Here is a 17,912-nt window from a genome sequence, read left to right as displayed (position 1 = left end):
TTTCAATAGCTAACATCTGCATTGATGTATTTGAGTTGGTAACAGATTTTATAAAAAAACCCTTTTCCTTGTGTTAACAATTTTGTCCTTTTCTACTGCTATACAAAATTTTAAGTAACATGTAAATCTGTTTTAAAATTTTCATTTACATGAAAATACAATTGATACATATTTTATCAGCAATAAGTAGAACGAGCTGTGCTCTTATAATACACATATTTTAAGGACATAATACAGAATCAGTAAATAAAAATAGCTTTTATCTTATTTTATTCAATACATTTGAAATAATGACTCACAAATTTAACCTATCTTTAAAAATAGGCAATACTTATTTTAGTATAATCCCATATATGTACAAAACAAACTCTTTACATATTCACAGTTAAGTGCACAGAAAAAAAGCATGAAAGGATATATATATTATTAAACATAAACACTGGTAACATTTGGGAGGGTAAAATAAAGGGAAATCGTAACTCTATTCCATATATTTCTGTAATATTTGAAAATTTCACAATAAACATGTATTTATGGATTACTCAGACAAAGCAATATTTTTAAAAGGCCTAATGGGGCTTAGTTAAACCATACGTTCTATCCACTGTTTGCATATTAATTAAAGCTTCTATTGTTTCAAGAAGCTCTAAATTTTGTTTAATAATTTCTAATTTTCCTAAACTCTTTTCCTCACTTGTAGTATAAGTTAGTTCCAGCTCAGCGCATTAGGCAGAAGTATAATTGAAAGTGGTTTCACACTACAGGTATCCCACTGTTCAAGAAATTTGGATAAGTCTTTAGAACTCCTGCTACACACTATCCAAAACTAAGAAAAAAAGTCAAATAGATAATATCCTTTATATCCAAACCTGGAAATGAATATATTTGGCACCAAGGGGTACTCTGTATTGCTATCTGGGGATCGCTTTGCGTTAACGTTGCCTTTAGGTAAGTGGCTCACAGTCCTTGGCTGCCCATCAGAAATCTGTGGAAGTTTAAAAATACACAGATGCTTAGGCTTAGGGACCAACTCTAAAGATTTTGAACCTGTACTGTATTTTTAAGGGAAACAAATATTCTTTAAAATGCTTTTTCTAAAATCTTGATCAGTGATTACATAAAGGTATGTTTATAGAATGACATTACCTTGAGAATAACTACAGAATATAGAATCTTATGAAATGCTACATCTAATTCAGAGTAAAGTTAGGATTTTTTTTGGGGGGGGGGGGTGTTGAAATGATTTTTTTGCTAAAGATATTCAAAAGCACCAAAAACATTGTCAACAATGCTTAAGTTGGTAATAGTCTTTTCCCAGCAGTGGTGTTCTGTAGTAGATAATCTACCTTTGGAAGTCTAAACACACTGACAATTTAATGCAAAGACTGAAAACAAATATATATAATCCTGATGTTTATTTATCAAATTTCATCAGTGGCGTCATTGACCGGTTTTTAAAATAAGTTTCATTATAGTGGCATACTTGGCAAACCATGTAAGTACAGAAACTTTTTTCAAGATTTTTAAAAGAGGGCAACACTGCTCAGCATTTGGTACATGAATATACAATACACCTACTGAATATCTTCCCCATACATCATGAAAACTTGGAGGTAATTTGTATAGCCTGAAATGTCTTCATATTAGAATGTTATGCACAAAAAGGGCCTTATCATCAAGAACAGAAAAGTGGCATCTGCCGTATTCAGACTGCAATTTAAAACACAACTGGCTTTATGTTACAGTAAGTAAATTATACTTCAATCTCCAGAGCATGTGGGGCATAAAACCTGATCTAAGTTTTATTCGACAAAAATCCCAGTAAATGTTTCTTTTAATAAATGGCTTATCAATATTCTCAGATTCACTCTAATCATCCAAGAAAAAGTAGTTTCCACTCTTCTTTTGTTCTACATCCTAAAAAATAAAATAGAGAAGCAACAAAAATCAACACCATTCTCCTATATGTAAGGGTAGGGTAGACTTTCACCTGCAGAATTACTTAGCAGTGTTTATAAGTGTCTATACAACCTCCTCTGCACTCACTGGCTGCTTCTGGATATGCCTGGTTCCACTACTTAAAGGCAAGATTACTACCTCTGCTACCCATCCCTACTGCCTGGACACCTTCCTGCTGCACACCTCACACAAAATTCCTTTACATAAAATACTTAAACATATAAAATTGTTATATAAAATATTGTTTCCAGAAAAACTATTAAATTCCATTTTTATCATTTTAACTTTAAGCTTCTGGTAAGAAAGTAACACTGTCAGTTTGAGAACTGCCTATTACACAAGAAGCATATAAAACTAGTTTTTCCCAGCACTGTCTACAGACTGGCCAGTAATGCTCCATCTACCTACTTGCCCAGCTGCTTGCTCCCTTATTAGGATCGAGGTATGACTGTCTAGGATGAGTGGATAGAGAGAAAATGATAAGCGTACCTGGGGACTGAACTAAGTCTCTACCCAAGAAAACTACAACACAAAGTGTTTGTAATGCTTCAGAAGAAATTCTTATGAAAATTAAGCTGTGCATAATAAGTGTTCTAACATTTAGTTCCTCTCTTCTGCTTAATATGCTTTTCAAAACTGAGAAAACTCTTCAAATTTAATTTAAAACTTGCCATTTCATTATCCTGGCCAGAGAGTAAACATTTATAAACAAAATATATAGTGAAGGCTAAAGGCATCCAGATATTATGTTAGGTGCTTAAGAATACATGATGTGCACCATGTCTCTGCCTTCTAAGAGGTCACGTTTTAGTAGCGAAGCTAGAGAAGTACAAATATGAAAGGACAGGTACGTGTTAACATACTTCTAAAGCTTCTAAGTATTAAGGACGATGGCTAGAGGGCCATGAAATGTAAGCAGCATTTTAAAGAGGCATTGCAGGGATACCAGAAACACAGAAATGCTTTTTTAGCATTCATTTTTTTTTTGGGCAATGAAGAAATGACTACCTTCTAAAAACCATACTTCACAGACTACATCAAGTATAGGGTACAAAATTATTTTACATACTACAAAGAAGAAAAAACCCACTGCCAATTTAACTGACAAAATGCTTTTTCATTATTTAGAATTTAATGCTCATTGAAGAAGTTTGTTTAGACTCTTAAAATATGCATTTTAATCATGTGTTGCTCTTCTGCGTGCACAAAATGTGTAAGAAATATTAAGGTATTTGTAAAAACTTCTGTTTCAAGTGTAATCTTTCTGAAGACATTAAATGGCAAACTCAACACAAGCAGTACAACAATGGGTGCAACTCAGACAGACAATGCAGCAGTGGCAGCTACATCACAATTGCTGCCTATCAGACTGAAGTATGCCATCAGATACTAAAATGCGAAAAACATGAATCTTAGAATTAATGAAATGACATAAGATTTTAGTGACACAGCCTTCAATTTAAAACATGCTTTTCAATTATTTACACTGAGAAGTTATCCGTGATTTAAGGTAATTTTTCTACATACCTTAATCGAATTGAGTTTGTTTATTCTTGGCCTATAGTTGTTTGGATCTCTTCTGAATGTAATTTCAAGCTGAGACAAAAATTTATTCATGCCAGCCAAAAGGGTTTGAGGACTAGAGGAAAAATAAAATCTATCAGTTGTGACTGAATTTTACCCCCCCAGTTTAATTACTTTTTTAGGAGGAAGAGTATTACAAATCACTGTTCCCTCTAATTCCCCAATCAAAAGTCATCTGGATAATAGTATAGTCACAGTACATTATAAAGTCTATATTCAGAAATGTCTTTGCTTGGACTATGTAGTTTGTTTGGCTATATTTTTATGCAAAACAAACACAGTTTAAAGTGTTTCTGATCTGGAAAAAAAGTCAGTGAGAAGTACTGCTTTAGAAAAATTATTTGATTGAAGAATTTCAAATCTAAGATTTTTAGGGGAGAAGAGAATTTAACAGAAAAGGTAATATTTATGTTAGAAATTTGGCACAAAGCAATATGTACAACATAATGGTGTTTAGTAATAACACCTTTTACAATTTCTATACTTTATTCATCTTTTCTCACCCAAACTAGTTCTTAAATCATGTTAAGTCATATCATACATGTGGAACATTTTAAGCATTTTGTAAATACAAAGGGAGGATTCACTATTTGAATAGCTTTATGTAGTCTAAGAAATTTCCCTAACTCTCAAAGAAGTTGTGTTATTTTCAGTAATTGATACATAAATTTTAAATAGAAAAAAAAAAAAAAGGAATTCTAATAAGTTTAGTACTTCTGTTCCTTGGATGTATTCAAATAGCAAATCCATTCCTCCCTAAACCAGGAAACATTATGTTGGAATCACATGAACTTGCTGTTTTTACAGGTCAAATGGCTGAATATCAGGAATTTCATACAGTTCAACCCAATAAGGTTTCAGCACTAAAAGTGTAAAAAATTTCTCATAAAAAAATTTCTCATAAACTAATGTGAAAGTTCTTTATATTACAAGTACTCTCAATCAAGCCAATAAAGAAAAAAGGGGACGGAGGAGGTACAATCATTCATTTTTAACTCTGCTGTACATTAATACCAGATATTTGGGGTATAGTGAGCTTTTACCACTAGCGGTCTAAACTGGGCAAATCATGCATCCAAATAATGAAACAGACAAAACTAAACCTGAAAGAAAAGGTGAGGGGCCCAAAGCTCCACATGCTTATTCCCCTGGGTCAGGAGTTCTATACCATAGTCTAAAAACCGCTATTCTACCCAGGGCCATCCAGTACCGAATATGCATAATCTTGGGAGTTACAAAATCATTTCTAGAATTTCTGGTTATCTCTTTCCTTATTAAAAATTAAAACAGTATGACTTATGTCTATATGTTGATTGGAAAATTTAAAATAATCTTCTGGGGAGATTCAAGATGGCAGAGAGTAGGTGGACGTGGAGTTGATCTCTCTCCACGGATACATCAGGAATACATCTATAGATGCAACAATTCTCACAGAACACCAGCCGAAAACTAGCAGAAGACCTTGGACACCGAAAGGGAGTATAAAGATCCCTGTATAACTGGGTAGGATGGAAAAAAAGAAGGGAGGAGAAGAGGAAGCCGGATGGGACCGCACCCTGGGGCGGGGGAACTGAAGCAGAGGAGAGATTCTCGAATTTGGGGAAACCCCCTCTCTGACGGGGAAATCGATTGGGACAGAAGGGAAGCATCTGAGGCTGTTGGAAGAGGGTGAAGCTGCTGATCCGTAGCAGACAGGACAGAGTAAGAAACACACAGATGGCCCGTAGAATGGCCCTACGTGACCCAGACTGGGATGTGTGTTCACAGGTGTGCAAGGGGGCTGAGAGCTGGTGTGTGGGGATTGGAGAACAGGCCCAGAGTGAAAAGGGCTGTTGGCTGTGGGAAGACGGACTGAGGGGACGGGAGGGAGGAAATCCGCAGCAGGGAATGCCTATGGAGGAAGACTGGCTGCCATGGAAGCAGGGCACTATTGCTAAGTCCCACGCAGGCAGGGGAGACACTATTGTAACCTCTCTCTCCCCACATGTCACCGCCTGCCAATGACAATAAAAGAAGCCCGCTCAGGGCTGGCTCTTGCGTGCTGGCTGCTGAGACATAAAAAAGCCCCCTCAGAGCTGGCCCTCATGTGCCGGCTGCGGGGCAATTAAAAAAAAACACCACCACCCTCTCAGGGCTGGCCCTCACATGCCTGCTGCCGGGTGCCAGAAAAACCCCAGCCAGGGCTGGCCCTCACGTGCCTTATGCTGGGTGCCGGAAAAGGCCCTCACTCAGGCCGTATCTCTTGCACCCATGGCCGACGGCTACCCTGTGCATTTGGTACCGCTGGGGCTCCAAATGCAGATCCAAGCAGTCATACCACCTCTGTACCCAGTCCTCACAGGGCCAGACCCAAGAGCTCCAAGGCAGCCTCAGGACCAGACTCCTGTGGGCGGACCACACGTAGAGGTGGGGATAAAACCAAAGCTGAACCCCAGGGACGGGGTGACTAAGGAAGAGGATGGAAAATCTTTCCACTGGCAGCACAAGCTGCAGATTAAATCCCCACAATCAGCTAGGAAGACCCTGCGTCTATGGAACATCTGAGTAGACAATGAGTGTTCCCACAAATGAAAACGGTCCAGCTCTGGCAGCTGTGGACTTTGGGGGCAGCACACGTGGGAACTGGGCCACATTAGAGTCGGAGGGGTCCCCACAGGGCCCACAGCAGGTCCACAGACCAGCCCAGAGGCAGAGGAGGGGCTCCTGGGGAGGTGGAGGGGGGCTGTGGCTCACAGTGTGTGCAAGGACCCTCACAGCAGAGACCCCAGGGAAACATAATTATTACTATTAATTTTATTGTTTTCATTCTGTTGTTGGTTCTTCTTTTTTTCTTTTTGGTTTGTTTTACTTTCTTTTTTTGTTTGTTGTTTTAGATTTTTATTTAGTCTTTTGGATCTTTGTTTTATAACATATTTTTATCTTTTTTTGGAATATATTTATATTTTTACTTTGCTTTTCTGTTGTTCTGTGTTCTTGTCCCGTATTTTTTGTCAATATATATTTTTTAATATTTCCATTTCTTCTTTGCTTTTCTGTTGTCCTGTGTTTTTCCCTTTTTATTTTACTATTTTTTTAATCATTTTTATAGGTTTGTTCGGTTTCCTTGCTTTATTCTTCAGTGGGCACACTGCTTTGCTTTTGTTTTTAGGTTATGTGTTTTTGTTAGTATTAATCCTAATTGTTTGATTTCATTTTTGAATTCTTCTATTTGTCTGGTTTTTCTCTTGCTTTTTTGTTTTATTTGACTGTTTTTCTTTTACATGTGTGTGTGTTTCCCTGTTTCTGGTTTTTTTTTTTTGGTTTGATTTTGTTTTTACCATTTCTCCAGGGTTTCGTTTGTCTTTTTTTTTAAATACGTTTTCTATTTTATCTTTTTTATATTTCTGTTTCTACGCTGCTTTTCTGTTGTTGTCTTCTTTCCCCTTTTTCTTTGTTTTTTTTATATCATTTTTGTCAGTTTGTTTTGTTTCTTTGCTTCACTCTTCAGTTGGCACTCTGCTTTGGTTTTGGGTTCTTGTCAACTTTCTTCTTAATTGTTTGATTTCGTTCTTGGGTTCTTTTGTTTGTCTGGTTGTTCTCTTGCTATTTGATTTATTTGGTTCTGTTTTTGTTTCTTTTGTTGTGTGCACGTTTCCTTGTTCCTGTTTCTGTTTGATTATACTTCTTACCTGTCTGGGGTGTTGCTAGTCTTTTTTTTTTTTTTAAATCCCCTTTATTGCCAGGACGAGCAACTTGCGGGGTCTTGGTCCCTTGAGCAAAAGTCAGGCCTGAGGCTCTGGAGTGAGAGCACCAAGTCCAGGATGCTGGACCACTAGAGAATTCCCAACCCCAGGGAAGATTAATCTCTGAGAGCTCTCATGGAGGCCTCTATCTGAATCCAAGACCCGACTCCACCCAACTGCCAGCAGCTCCCAGTGCTGGACGCCTCACACCAAACAACAAACAAGACAGGAACACAAACCCACCCATCAGCACACAGATTACCTAAAGTCATACTAAGCTCACAGACGCCCCAAAACATACCACATGACACGGCCCTACTCATCAAAGGGAAAAGACTCAGCTTCACCCACTAGAACGCAGGCACCAGTCCCTCCCATCAGGAAGCCTACACAAGACACTGGACCAACCCCACCATCGGGCAGAGAACAGAAGCAAGAGGAACTACGACCCTGCAGCCTAGGGAAAGGAGACCTCAAATACTGTAAATTAGACAAAATGAGAAGACACAGAAGTATCTCACAGGCAAAGGAGCAAGATAAAAACCCACAAGACCAAATAAATGAAAAGGAAGTAGGCAAACTACCTAAAAAAGAATTCAGAGTAACGATAGTAAAGATGATCCAAATTGTTGGACACAGAATAGAGAAAATACAAGAAACATTTAACAAGGACCTAGAAGAACTAAGGAGCAAACAAACAGTAATGAACAACACAATAACTGAAATTAAAAACACTCTAGAAGGAATCAATAGCAGAATAACTGAGGCAGAAGAATGGATAAAAGAGCTGGAAGACAAAGTGGTGGAAATAGCTGCCGAGGAGCAGAGTAAAGAAAAAAAGAATGAAAGGAAGACAATCTCAGAAACCTCTAGGACAACACTAAACGCACCAACATTTGAATTATAGGAGTCCCGGAAGAAGAAAAGAAAAAGGGTCTGAGAAAATATTTGAAGAGATTGTAGTTGAAAACTTCCCTAACATGGGAAAGGAAATAGTTACCCAAGTCCAGGAAGCACAGAGTCCCATACAGGATAAACCCAAGGAGAAACACACCAAGACACACACTGATCAAACTAACAAAAATTAAATTCAAAGAAAAAATATTAAAAGCAGCAAGGGAAAACCAAAAAATAACATACAAAGGAATCCCCATAAGGTTATCAGCTGATTTTTCAGCAGAAACTCTACAGGCCAGGAGGGAGTGGTAGGATATACTTAAAGTGATGAAAGAGTAAAACCTACAACCAAGATTATTCTACCCAGCAAGGATCTCATTCAGATTCGACAGAGAAGTCAAAAGCTTTACAGACAAGCAAATGTTAAGAGAATTCAGCACAACCAAACCAGCTTTACAACAAATGCTAAAGAAACTTTTCTAAGTGGGAAACAAAAGAGAAGAAAAAGACCCACAAAAACAAACCCAAAACAATTAAGAAAATGGTAATAGGAACATACATATCGATAATAACCTTGAATGTAAATGGATTAAACACCCCAACCAAAAGACATAGACTGACTGAATAGATACAAAACAAGACCCATATTTATGCTGTCTAGAAGAGACCCACTTCAGACCTAGGGACACATACAGACTGAAAGTGAAGGGATGGAAAAAGATATTCCATACAAATGGAAATCAAAAGAAAGCTGGAGTAGCAATACTCGTATCAGATAAAATAGACTTTAAAATAAAGACTGTTACAAGAGATAGGGAGGGACACCACATAATGATCAAAGGATCAATCCTAGAAGAAGATATAACAGATATAAGTGTTTATGCACCCAACATAGGAACACCTCAATACATAAGGCAGATGCTAACAACCATGAAAGGAGAAATCGACAGTAACACAATAATAGTAGGGGACTTTAACACCCTACTTACACCAACGGACAGATCATCCAAACAAAATAAATAAGGAAACATGAGCTTTAAATGACACATTAGACCAGATGGAGAAAAATGAGATTTATAAGTCATTCTATCCAAAAACAAAGGAATACACTTTCTTCTCAAGTGCACACGGAATGTTCTGCAGGATAGACCACATCTTGGGTCACAAATCAAGCCTTGGTAAATTTAAGAAAACTGAAATCGTATGAAGCATCTTTTCTGACCACAACGCTAGGAGACTAGATATCAATTACAGGAAAAAAAAACTGTAAAAAATACGAACACATGGAGGCTAAACAATACGCCAGTAAACAACCAAGAGATCACTGAAGAAATCAAAGAGGAAATAAAAAAATACCTAGAAACAAATGACAATGAAAGCATGATGACCCAAAACCTATGGGATGGAGCAAAAGCAGTTCTAAGAGGGAAGTTTATAGTAATACAATCCTACCTCAAGAAACAAGAAAAATCTCAAATAAACAACCTACCCTTACACCTAAAGCAATTAGAGAAAGAACAAAAGAACCCCAAAGTTAGCAGAAGTAAAGAAATCATCAAGATCAGATCAGAAATAAATGAAAAAGAAATGAAGGAAAGATCAATAAAACTAAAAGCTGGTTCTTTGAGAAGATAAACAAAACTGATAAACCATTAGCCAGACTCATCAGGAAAAAAGGGAGTAGACTCAAATCAACAGAATTAGAAGTGAAAAAGAAGTAACAACTGACACCACAGAAATACAAAGGATCATGAGAGACTACTACAAGCAACTATATGCCAATAAAATGGACAACCTGGAAGAAATGGACAAATTCTTAGAAAATTACAACCTTTTAAGACTGAACCAGGAAGAAATAAATACACGAACAGACCAACCACAAGTCCTGATATTGAAACTGTGATTAAAAATCTTCCAACAAACAAAAGCCCAAGGCCAGATGGCTTCACAGGTGAATTCATCAAACATTTAGAGAAGAGCTAACACCTATCCTTCTCAAACTCTTCCAAAATATAGCAGAGGGGGGAACACTCCCAAACTCATTGTATGAGGTCACCATCACCCTGATACCAAAACCAGACAAATATGTCACAAAAGAAGAAAATTACAGGCCAATATCACTTATGAGCACAGATGCAAAAATCCTCAACAAAATACTAGCAAATAGAATCCAACAGCACACTAAAGAATCATACACCATGATCAAGTGGGGTTTATCTCAGGAATGCACGGATTCTTCCATATACACAAATCAATCAATGTGATACACCATATTAACAAAGTGAAGGATAAAAACCATATGATCATCTCAATAGACGCAGAAAAAGCTTCTGACAAAATTCAACACCCATTTATGATAAAAACTCTCCAGAAAGTGGGAACAGAGGGAACCTACCTCAACATAATAAAGGCCATATATGACAAACCCACAGCAAACATCATTCTCCATGGCGAAAAACTGAAACCATTTCCTCTAAGATCAGGAACAAGACAAGGGTGCCCACTCTCACCACTATTATTCAACATAACATAGTTTTGGATGTTTTAGCCACAGCAATCAGAGAAGAAAAAGAAATAAAAGGAATCCAAATTGGAGAAGAAGAAGTAAAACTGTCACTGTTTGCAGGTAACATGATACTATACATAGAAAATCTTAAAGATGCCACCAGAAAACTAGTAGAGCTAATCATTGAATTTGGTAAAGCAGCAGGATACAAAATTAATGCACAGAAATCTCTTGCATTCCTGTACACCAACAATGAAAAATCAGAAAGAGAAATCAAGGAAAGCCTCCCACTTACCACTGCAACAAAAAGAATACCTAGGAATAAACCTACTTAAGCAGGCAAAAGACCTGTATGCAGAAAAGTACAAGACACTGATGAAAGAAATCAAAGATACAAAACAGATGGAAAGATATACCATGTTCTTGGATTGGAAGAATCAACATTGTGAAAATGACTATACTACCCAAAGCAATCTACAGAGTCAATGCAATCCCTATCAAATTACCAATGGCACTTTCCACAGAACTAGAACAAAAAATTTCACAATTTGTATGGAAACAAAAAAGACCCCGAGTACCCAAAGCAATCAAGAAAGAAAAACGGAGCTGGAGGAATCAGGCTCCCTGACTTCAGACTATACTACAAAGCTACAGTAATCAAGACAGTATGGTACTAGCACAAAAACAGAAATATAGATCAATGGAACAGGATAGAAAGCCCAGAGATAAACCCACACACATATGGTCACCTTATCTTTGACAAAGGAGGCAAGAATATATGATGGAGAAAAGCAGCCTCTTCAATAAGTGGAGCTGGGAAAACTGGACAGCTGCATGTAAAAGAATGAAATTAGAACACTTCCTAACACCACACACAGAAATAAATTCAAAACGGATTAAAGACCTAAATGTAAGACCAGACACTATAAAACTCTTAGAGGAAAACATACGAAGAACACTCCATGACAGAAATCACAGCAAGATCCTTTTTGACCCACCTCCTAGAGAAATGGAAATAAAAACAAAAATAAACAAATGGGACCTAATGAAACTTAAAAGCTTTTGCACAGCAAAGGAAACCATAAACAAGACAAAAAGACAACCCTCAGAATGGGAGAAAATATTTGCAAACGAAGCAACTGACAAGGATTAATCTCCAAAATATACAAGCAGCTCATGTAGCTCAGAATCAAAAAAACAAACAACCCAATCCAAAAATGGGCAGAAGACCTAAATAGACATTTCTCCAAAGAAGACATACAGATTGTCAACAAACACATGAAAAGATGCTCAAATCACTAATTATTAGAGAAATGCAAATCAAAACCACAATGAGGTATCACCTCACACCAGTCAGAATGGCTATCATCAAAAAATCTACAAACAATAAATGCTGGAGAGGGTGTGGAGAAAAGGGAACCCTCTTGCACTGTTGGAGGGATTGTAAATTGATGCAGCCACTATAGAGAACAGTATAGAGGTTCCTTAAAAACCTAAAAATAGTACTACCATTTGACCCAGCAATCCCACTACTGGGCATATACCCTGAGAAAACCATAATTCAAAAAGATACATGTAAATATTCCTGCAATGAACATTGTGGTACAACTGCCAAGATATGGAAGCAATCTAAATGTCCATAGACAGATGAATGATTAAAGAAGATGTGGCACATATATACGATGGAATATTAGCCTTAAAAAGGAACGAAACTGAGTTATTTGTAATGAGGTGGATGGACCTAGAGTCTGTCATACAGTGAAGTTAAGTCACAAAGAGAAAAACACATACCGTATGCTAATGCACATATATGGAATCTAAATAAACGGTACTGATGAACCTAGTGGCAGGGCAGGAATAAAGACACAGACGTAGAGAACGGACTTGAGGACACAGTGGGGGGAAAGGAAAGCTGGGACGAAGTGAGAGAGTAGCACTGACATATACACACTACCAAATGTAAAATGGATGGTCAGTGGGAAGCTGCTGCATAGCACAGGGAGATCAGTTTGATGCTTTGAGATGACCTAGAGGGGTGGGATAGGGAGGACGGGAGGGAGGCTCAAGAGGGAGGGGATATGGGGATATATGTATACTTATAGCTGATTCCGTTTGTTGTACAACAGAAACTAACACAACATTGTAAAGCAATTATACTCCAATAAAGATTATGAAAAAAAGAGCCAGCCAACTTGAAATAAATAACTAACTAAATAAAATAAGTTTCTAAGTGTTGGAACTTATAATTAGGTTTGAATAGTTTACAAAATAGTTTTACCTGTTTGCAAGTGTGTTCTTAGATGGAACACCATCAAAAACAATGACTCGATCTGCTAGATAGGTGGCCATGATGAAGTCATGTTCCACAACAAAGGCTGTCTTCTTAGCATGGAGTATGAAACTAAAACACATGATTTTGAAATCTTAGTTTTATATCATCACATTCAAATACGATGTTAAGCACTTTTGTCTGCCACTACACGTGATCACAGGTAATACTCTTATGAGCGTGACATTACTCTTATGAGCGTGACATTACTCTTATGAGCGTGACATTACTCTTATGAGCGTGACATTACCGTTTGACAACTCGAGCAGCCATCAATCTTTGCTCAGAATCCAAATAAGCAGATGGTTCATCAATTAAATAGACATCAGCAGGTTTGCCCAAACAAAGAGCTAAAGCTACTCGCTGCAGTTCACCACCAGATAATGTCTGCACCTATTTGCAAAAGAAGTTCAGTAAACCATGTAGAGACATCCAAAGTTTAAAACAATAAAATGACAAAACAACAAAAATTATTTAGAGTACCTCTTGATCGATGATGTTTTCAATTTGCAGAGGCTTCATTACATCAGTCACAAATTGTGGATGAGTGTAAGCATCTCTGATCTTTTCATGTAGTAGCTGGCGAACACTTCCCTGTTTTTAATGGAAAAGTATTGAAATTTTATTTCAGTACAGAACTACTCTAATTATGAATCTTGAGAAAGTTAAGCTACACAGCAAAAGTATATCAATTTGCCACCAACAGATATCGATAGTATTTTGATGCTTATCCATCAGCTATGACATGTTTTTTGAGATTTTAAAAATTAAAAACCCACCATGTCCAAGTTAAAAAAAAAACAAAACAAAAATCTTAAAATTTGAAAGTAGTAAATGATGAAGGTTTCAGGGAAGAAATCATTAGAGACTAGGAATACTTCTAAAGGTCACTATGGGTATCAAGTAATCTTCGGCAATCTGTGAGCTAACACAAAATGCACAATAATATGACAGGGATGAATTTAAGATGTCTTTTAAGTTGTTATCTGAGGAGAGGGCTGAGTTTGAGAACTTAAAAGCTAAGCTTATAGAAAGCATCAATGATAAAATTTTCCTTGTAAGCCAAGCCATCTCAAATATTCCCAACATGAGTGAGTACTGAGGTACTGAGCATAGATACTGTAGTTAATTAGTTCATTACAACACCTGCAGAAATCAAAGGAGGTTAATTTCATAATGTTTTAAGGCTCATCCATATTGTAACATGTATCAGTGTTTTATTTCTTTTTATGGCAGAGTAACAGTGGCTCTACCATTTTTTATTCCCACCAGCAACGTATGAGGTTCTAATTTCTCTACATCCTCAGCAATACTTGTTATTGTCTTTCTGCTTTAAGTCATTCTAGTGGGTGTGATGTGGTATCTCAATGTGGTTTTGATTTGTATTTCCCTAATGACTAACGATGCTGTGCATCTTTTCATGTGTTTATTGGCTATCTGTATATTTTCTTTGGAAAAATGTCTATTCAAATCCTTTGCTCATCTAAAAATTGAGCTGTAAGAGTTCTTTATATATTTTGGATACGAGTACCTTATTAGATATATGATTTGCAAATAATTTCTCCAGTCCTGCGGGTAGCCTTTCACTTTCTTGATGTCATTTGCAGCACCAAAACACATTAAGTTTTTGAAGATTTATTTTGGAAAAAGATGCCAAACAGACTTTAAAAGAGTTTCCTAGCAGTGGAAATGAATAAAGGACTGTAGTAGTCCTAAGATCTTCCTTAGCCACCTTATTACACCTGTACAGAAACTAATTTGGAGAAAAATTTTGATATAGTGTAAAATTAATGATCTAGGTATATATATATATATATATATAAACTCTTCTTCAATAACAAAATAACAGAATAACTCACGGTTGATTTGGGACTGATTTTCTGTGGCTTATAACTGACATTTAAAACTGGTACTTCCCCTGCAAAGTAATGCAAATAAGTAAGACACTGAAAACGGCCCAGATCTTCAAAGTTTACTATGTGGAACAGAGTAAAAAGACTCAATATTACAATAGTACCTCCTTCATCAGGTTTAAGTCTCCCAGCAAGCATTCTGATAAATGTCGTTTTACCAGTACCTGGCAACACAACATACAAAAAATTGACTTGAAAGATGCTTCACATTTACAGTAAATCACTAATGTACTAATGGGTTTTAGCTGAGAAATTAGTTTTGAACAAATACACTGACACTACTGAATTCTGAAGGCTATATAGAAAAATACTTGAACTTTCATGATTCATCTCTCAAGTATCATTCTAAACTAATTAGGAGGAATATAGACTATTTAAAGCTTATGACGGCCATTTTAACAAATGGTGGGTCTATAAAGTCTTGGGTTAGTTCTTGAAAGACTTACTTAGCTAAAATATCAATGCACACAATTTATTGTTAAGACAGGACAATAACTGTTACGATTGATACCATCATCATAAAGGCCAGTTACATGAAATATTTAATTGCAACCAAGCTCAAAATTCCTGTTAACTAAAAACTGATACATTGCAACAATCTTCATAAAGTTTTTTTCTTCTACAGTTTTGTAAGCTGTAAGTACACAATTCAAATCTTTTTCTAAAAATCATGAAAGCAATACCAGATATTTGGCACTCAAATTCATTTCATAACTATATTTATGACGATAATCTATTACTAAAAAGTGTTGGTAATACAACTATTTACAAAGTTAGAGTAGCCTAAATTTAAATTAAGAAAGGTTCCAAGTGGAGGAATGCAAGGAAAACATTTTAAACTAGACTGCTTCAGAACTACAAATTTATCCTTTCCTTCCTAGTCAGTTTCTAAGATGAATAAGTGCTATTCGTATCAATTTATACATAGAAAAACCAGCTTAGAAAAAATCTTATTCTCACTGAAGGTTATGAAAACAAAGTAAGAAATATGAACCCGATTAAATGACAGATTAAATCATATGTTGTCACAAAATGTGAACTACACTGAGAAATGTAGGAATTCAATCCAGCTCCCAGACCTATAACTGAGTCAAAGTTTTTCACGGAGTAATTAACACTCAGTTACTGGATAAACAGAACAAACTTCCGAATATCACAAAATAAGGAAAACTTACCATTTTCCCCCAACATCACCATGATTTCAGAATCTGTAAACTCTCCAGCTACAATTGCTAGCTCAAACTCTCCCATCTTTTTCTTCATTCCAGGATATTTATACATACACATCTTTTTAACTTCTTCTTCATTTGCTGTCTCAGCTACTTTAAAAACAAGTGATGAATCTCTGAATCTCAAGTTTTCTGTTGGAACGTAGCCATCCAAAAAAATGTTTATGCCTGTTGGAAAGTCATTGAAATAGATTAGTAAAGATCACTTAAAGACTAAACTTTTTCCACAAAAATAAATTATCATATAAAAGCCAAAACCCTAGGCTCTCTTGTGAGCAATCTATGCATAGATTTAAATTTCTGTGGATTTATAGCATGCAGTGTGACAACAGTGTTTCACGTACCTAATGCCAAGTTTAAATAATTCATGCATACATACATGCCTATATACACAAAGCATAACTTTTCATTATTACGTGATTTTTATAAGATTTTTTCCATCAGATTTTATGTGAAAGCCTATACTGCCATTTCTTCTGTATTTTAAAATAAAAAATTGTAATTTTTCTCTACAAAATGACAAGTAAAATGGAATATTTTCAGACAGACATAAAATAAATTTAAATAGTTTGAGCAATAATTTTTTAAAGATGATTTAAGTTATGAATATTCATTTTCATGTGAGACATAACCATACGTTGAAGTTACGATTTACTGCATTTGTTTTCAGATTAACTTCGCAGGTTTGAAAGAAATTTATAATAACAAACTAATTTCATTAACCTTTTTTTTGGCTTCACTGTACAAACACCATTATCTAAACAGATTTTAATAACTGAAAGTAAACTAACATACTGTACATGAAAATTCCTCCATACTGAAGTTGTTAAGAACCACAATGGCAGGTGCACAGAAATGGAAAAGTGGATTATTTGGGAAACAGTGAAAAGATCCGTTTTTAAAGTGTTTACTATTTATAAGAGAAGGACAGTAGGTGAAGTTTCAGAAGGTCTTGAAAGAAAGTCTAAGGATATTATTCATGTCATCTGCAATTAAGAACCACATCTAGGCCTTTTCAGCCTAGAACACAGGTGTTCAATAAATATTTATTGACAGAATAAACATGTGTTTATTCTGCCCAAATTAGCATTTTTATATCTTAAACTATTTAAAAATTACAAATGTGGGGTTAAAAAGATTAAAACCAAAAATTAAATAAAAATATAAACTTGAAGGAACCTTAGTGGCCATTTAGTCCAAGTGCCTAATTCATCAGGTAAGAAAATGAAAGCTCAGAGAAGTGACTTTGTGGAAAAAACACTAACAAGTCAGCTTTATACATTAATACTGCAATGTCTCTCTTGCCAATTTAAAAGTGAGTTCAAGCTAAAATTCCTTTACAGTTCATAAAGAGCTTTTACATATAATGTGTTAATTTCAGTATATTAAAGGAAAGCAGAAAGATTAAGTGCAGTTTGTTACTTGAATTGTTTTAACAGATAGGGTACATTAAAAACCTCACCAGGAACTACTTCTTGGCATAGGCTTTAGACATGGCATCTATAAATGGAATTATGAAAAGTGATTGCCAGGTACCCATGTCATTATCATCAATGTGATTCTAGAACTACTTTAGGCAGAGTCGGCATTCAATAAATACTTGCTAACTGAGGAGAGTAAAACATTAATTGCTTCTGATATCATCTCTTAAAGACTACTGGAAAGAAAACTGGGCAATCTCACAAATTTTCCCTTAAAATGCCTACCTATCTCAAATATATAGATAGGGACGTGAGAGCAATTCCTTCTCCACACCTTAAACTATTTATACAC

At 36.0% G+C, this 17,912-nt stretch overlaps 1 protein-coding gene across 2 annotated transcripts in view; it reads right to left on the bottom strand.

The window, feature by feature from the left end:
- Window positions 1–252: 252 nt before the first annotated feature.
- The window catches only part of ABCE1 (ATP binding cassette subfamily E member 1), a 35,962-nt gene continuing 18,302 nt past the window's right edge, over window positions 253–17,912 (bottom strand). Inside the window, exons 11-18 of one of the 2 annotated variants that reach the window (XM_036853053.1) lie at window positions 16,086–16,307; window positions 15,015–15,074; window positions 14,857–14,915; window positions 13,481–13,591; window positions 13,248–13,390; window positions 12,947–13,069; window positions 3,487–3,598; window positions 253–1,917 (exon numbers count right to left, since the gene is read on the bottom strand). In XM_036853053.1, the coding sequence (XP_036708948.1) occupies window positions 1,870–1,917; window positions 3,487–3,598; window positions 12,947–13,069; window positions 13,248–13,390; window positions 13,481–13,591; window positions 14,857–14,915; window positions 15,015–15,074; window positions 16,086–16,307 (878 nt within the window). In that variant the 3' untranslated portion in view covers window positions 253–1,869. The remainder of the gene's footprint in view (window positions 1,918–3,486; window positions 3,599–12,946; window positions 13,070–13,247; window positions 13,391–13,480; window positions 13,592–14,856; window positions 14,916–15,014; window positions 15,075–16,085; window positions 16,308–17,912) is intronic. The other variant, XM_036853054.1, reaches the window with a different exon arrangement.

Source organism: Balaenoptera musculus, chromosome 5, assembly GCF_009873245.2.
Source record: "Balaenoptera musculus isolate JJ_BM4_2016_0621 chromosome 5, mBalMus1.pri.v3, whole genome shotgun sequence".
Lineage (NCBI taxonomy): Eukaryota > Metazoa > Chordata > Mammalia > Artiodactyla > Balaenopteridae > Balaenoptera > Balaenoptera musculus.
The sequence above is the reverse complement of the archived record's forward strand: the minus strand, read 5'-3'. Positions and strand labels throughout refer to the sequence as shown.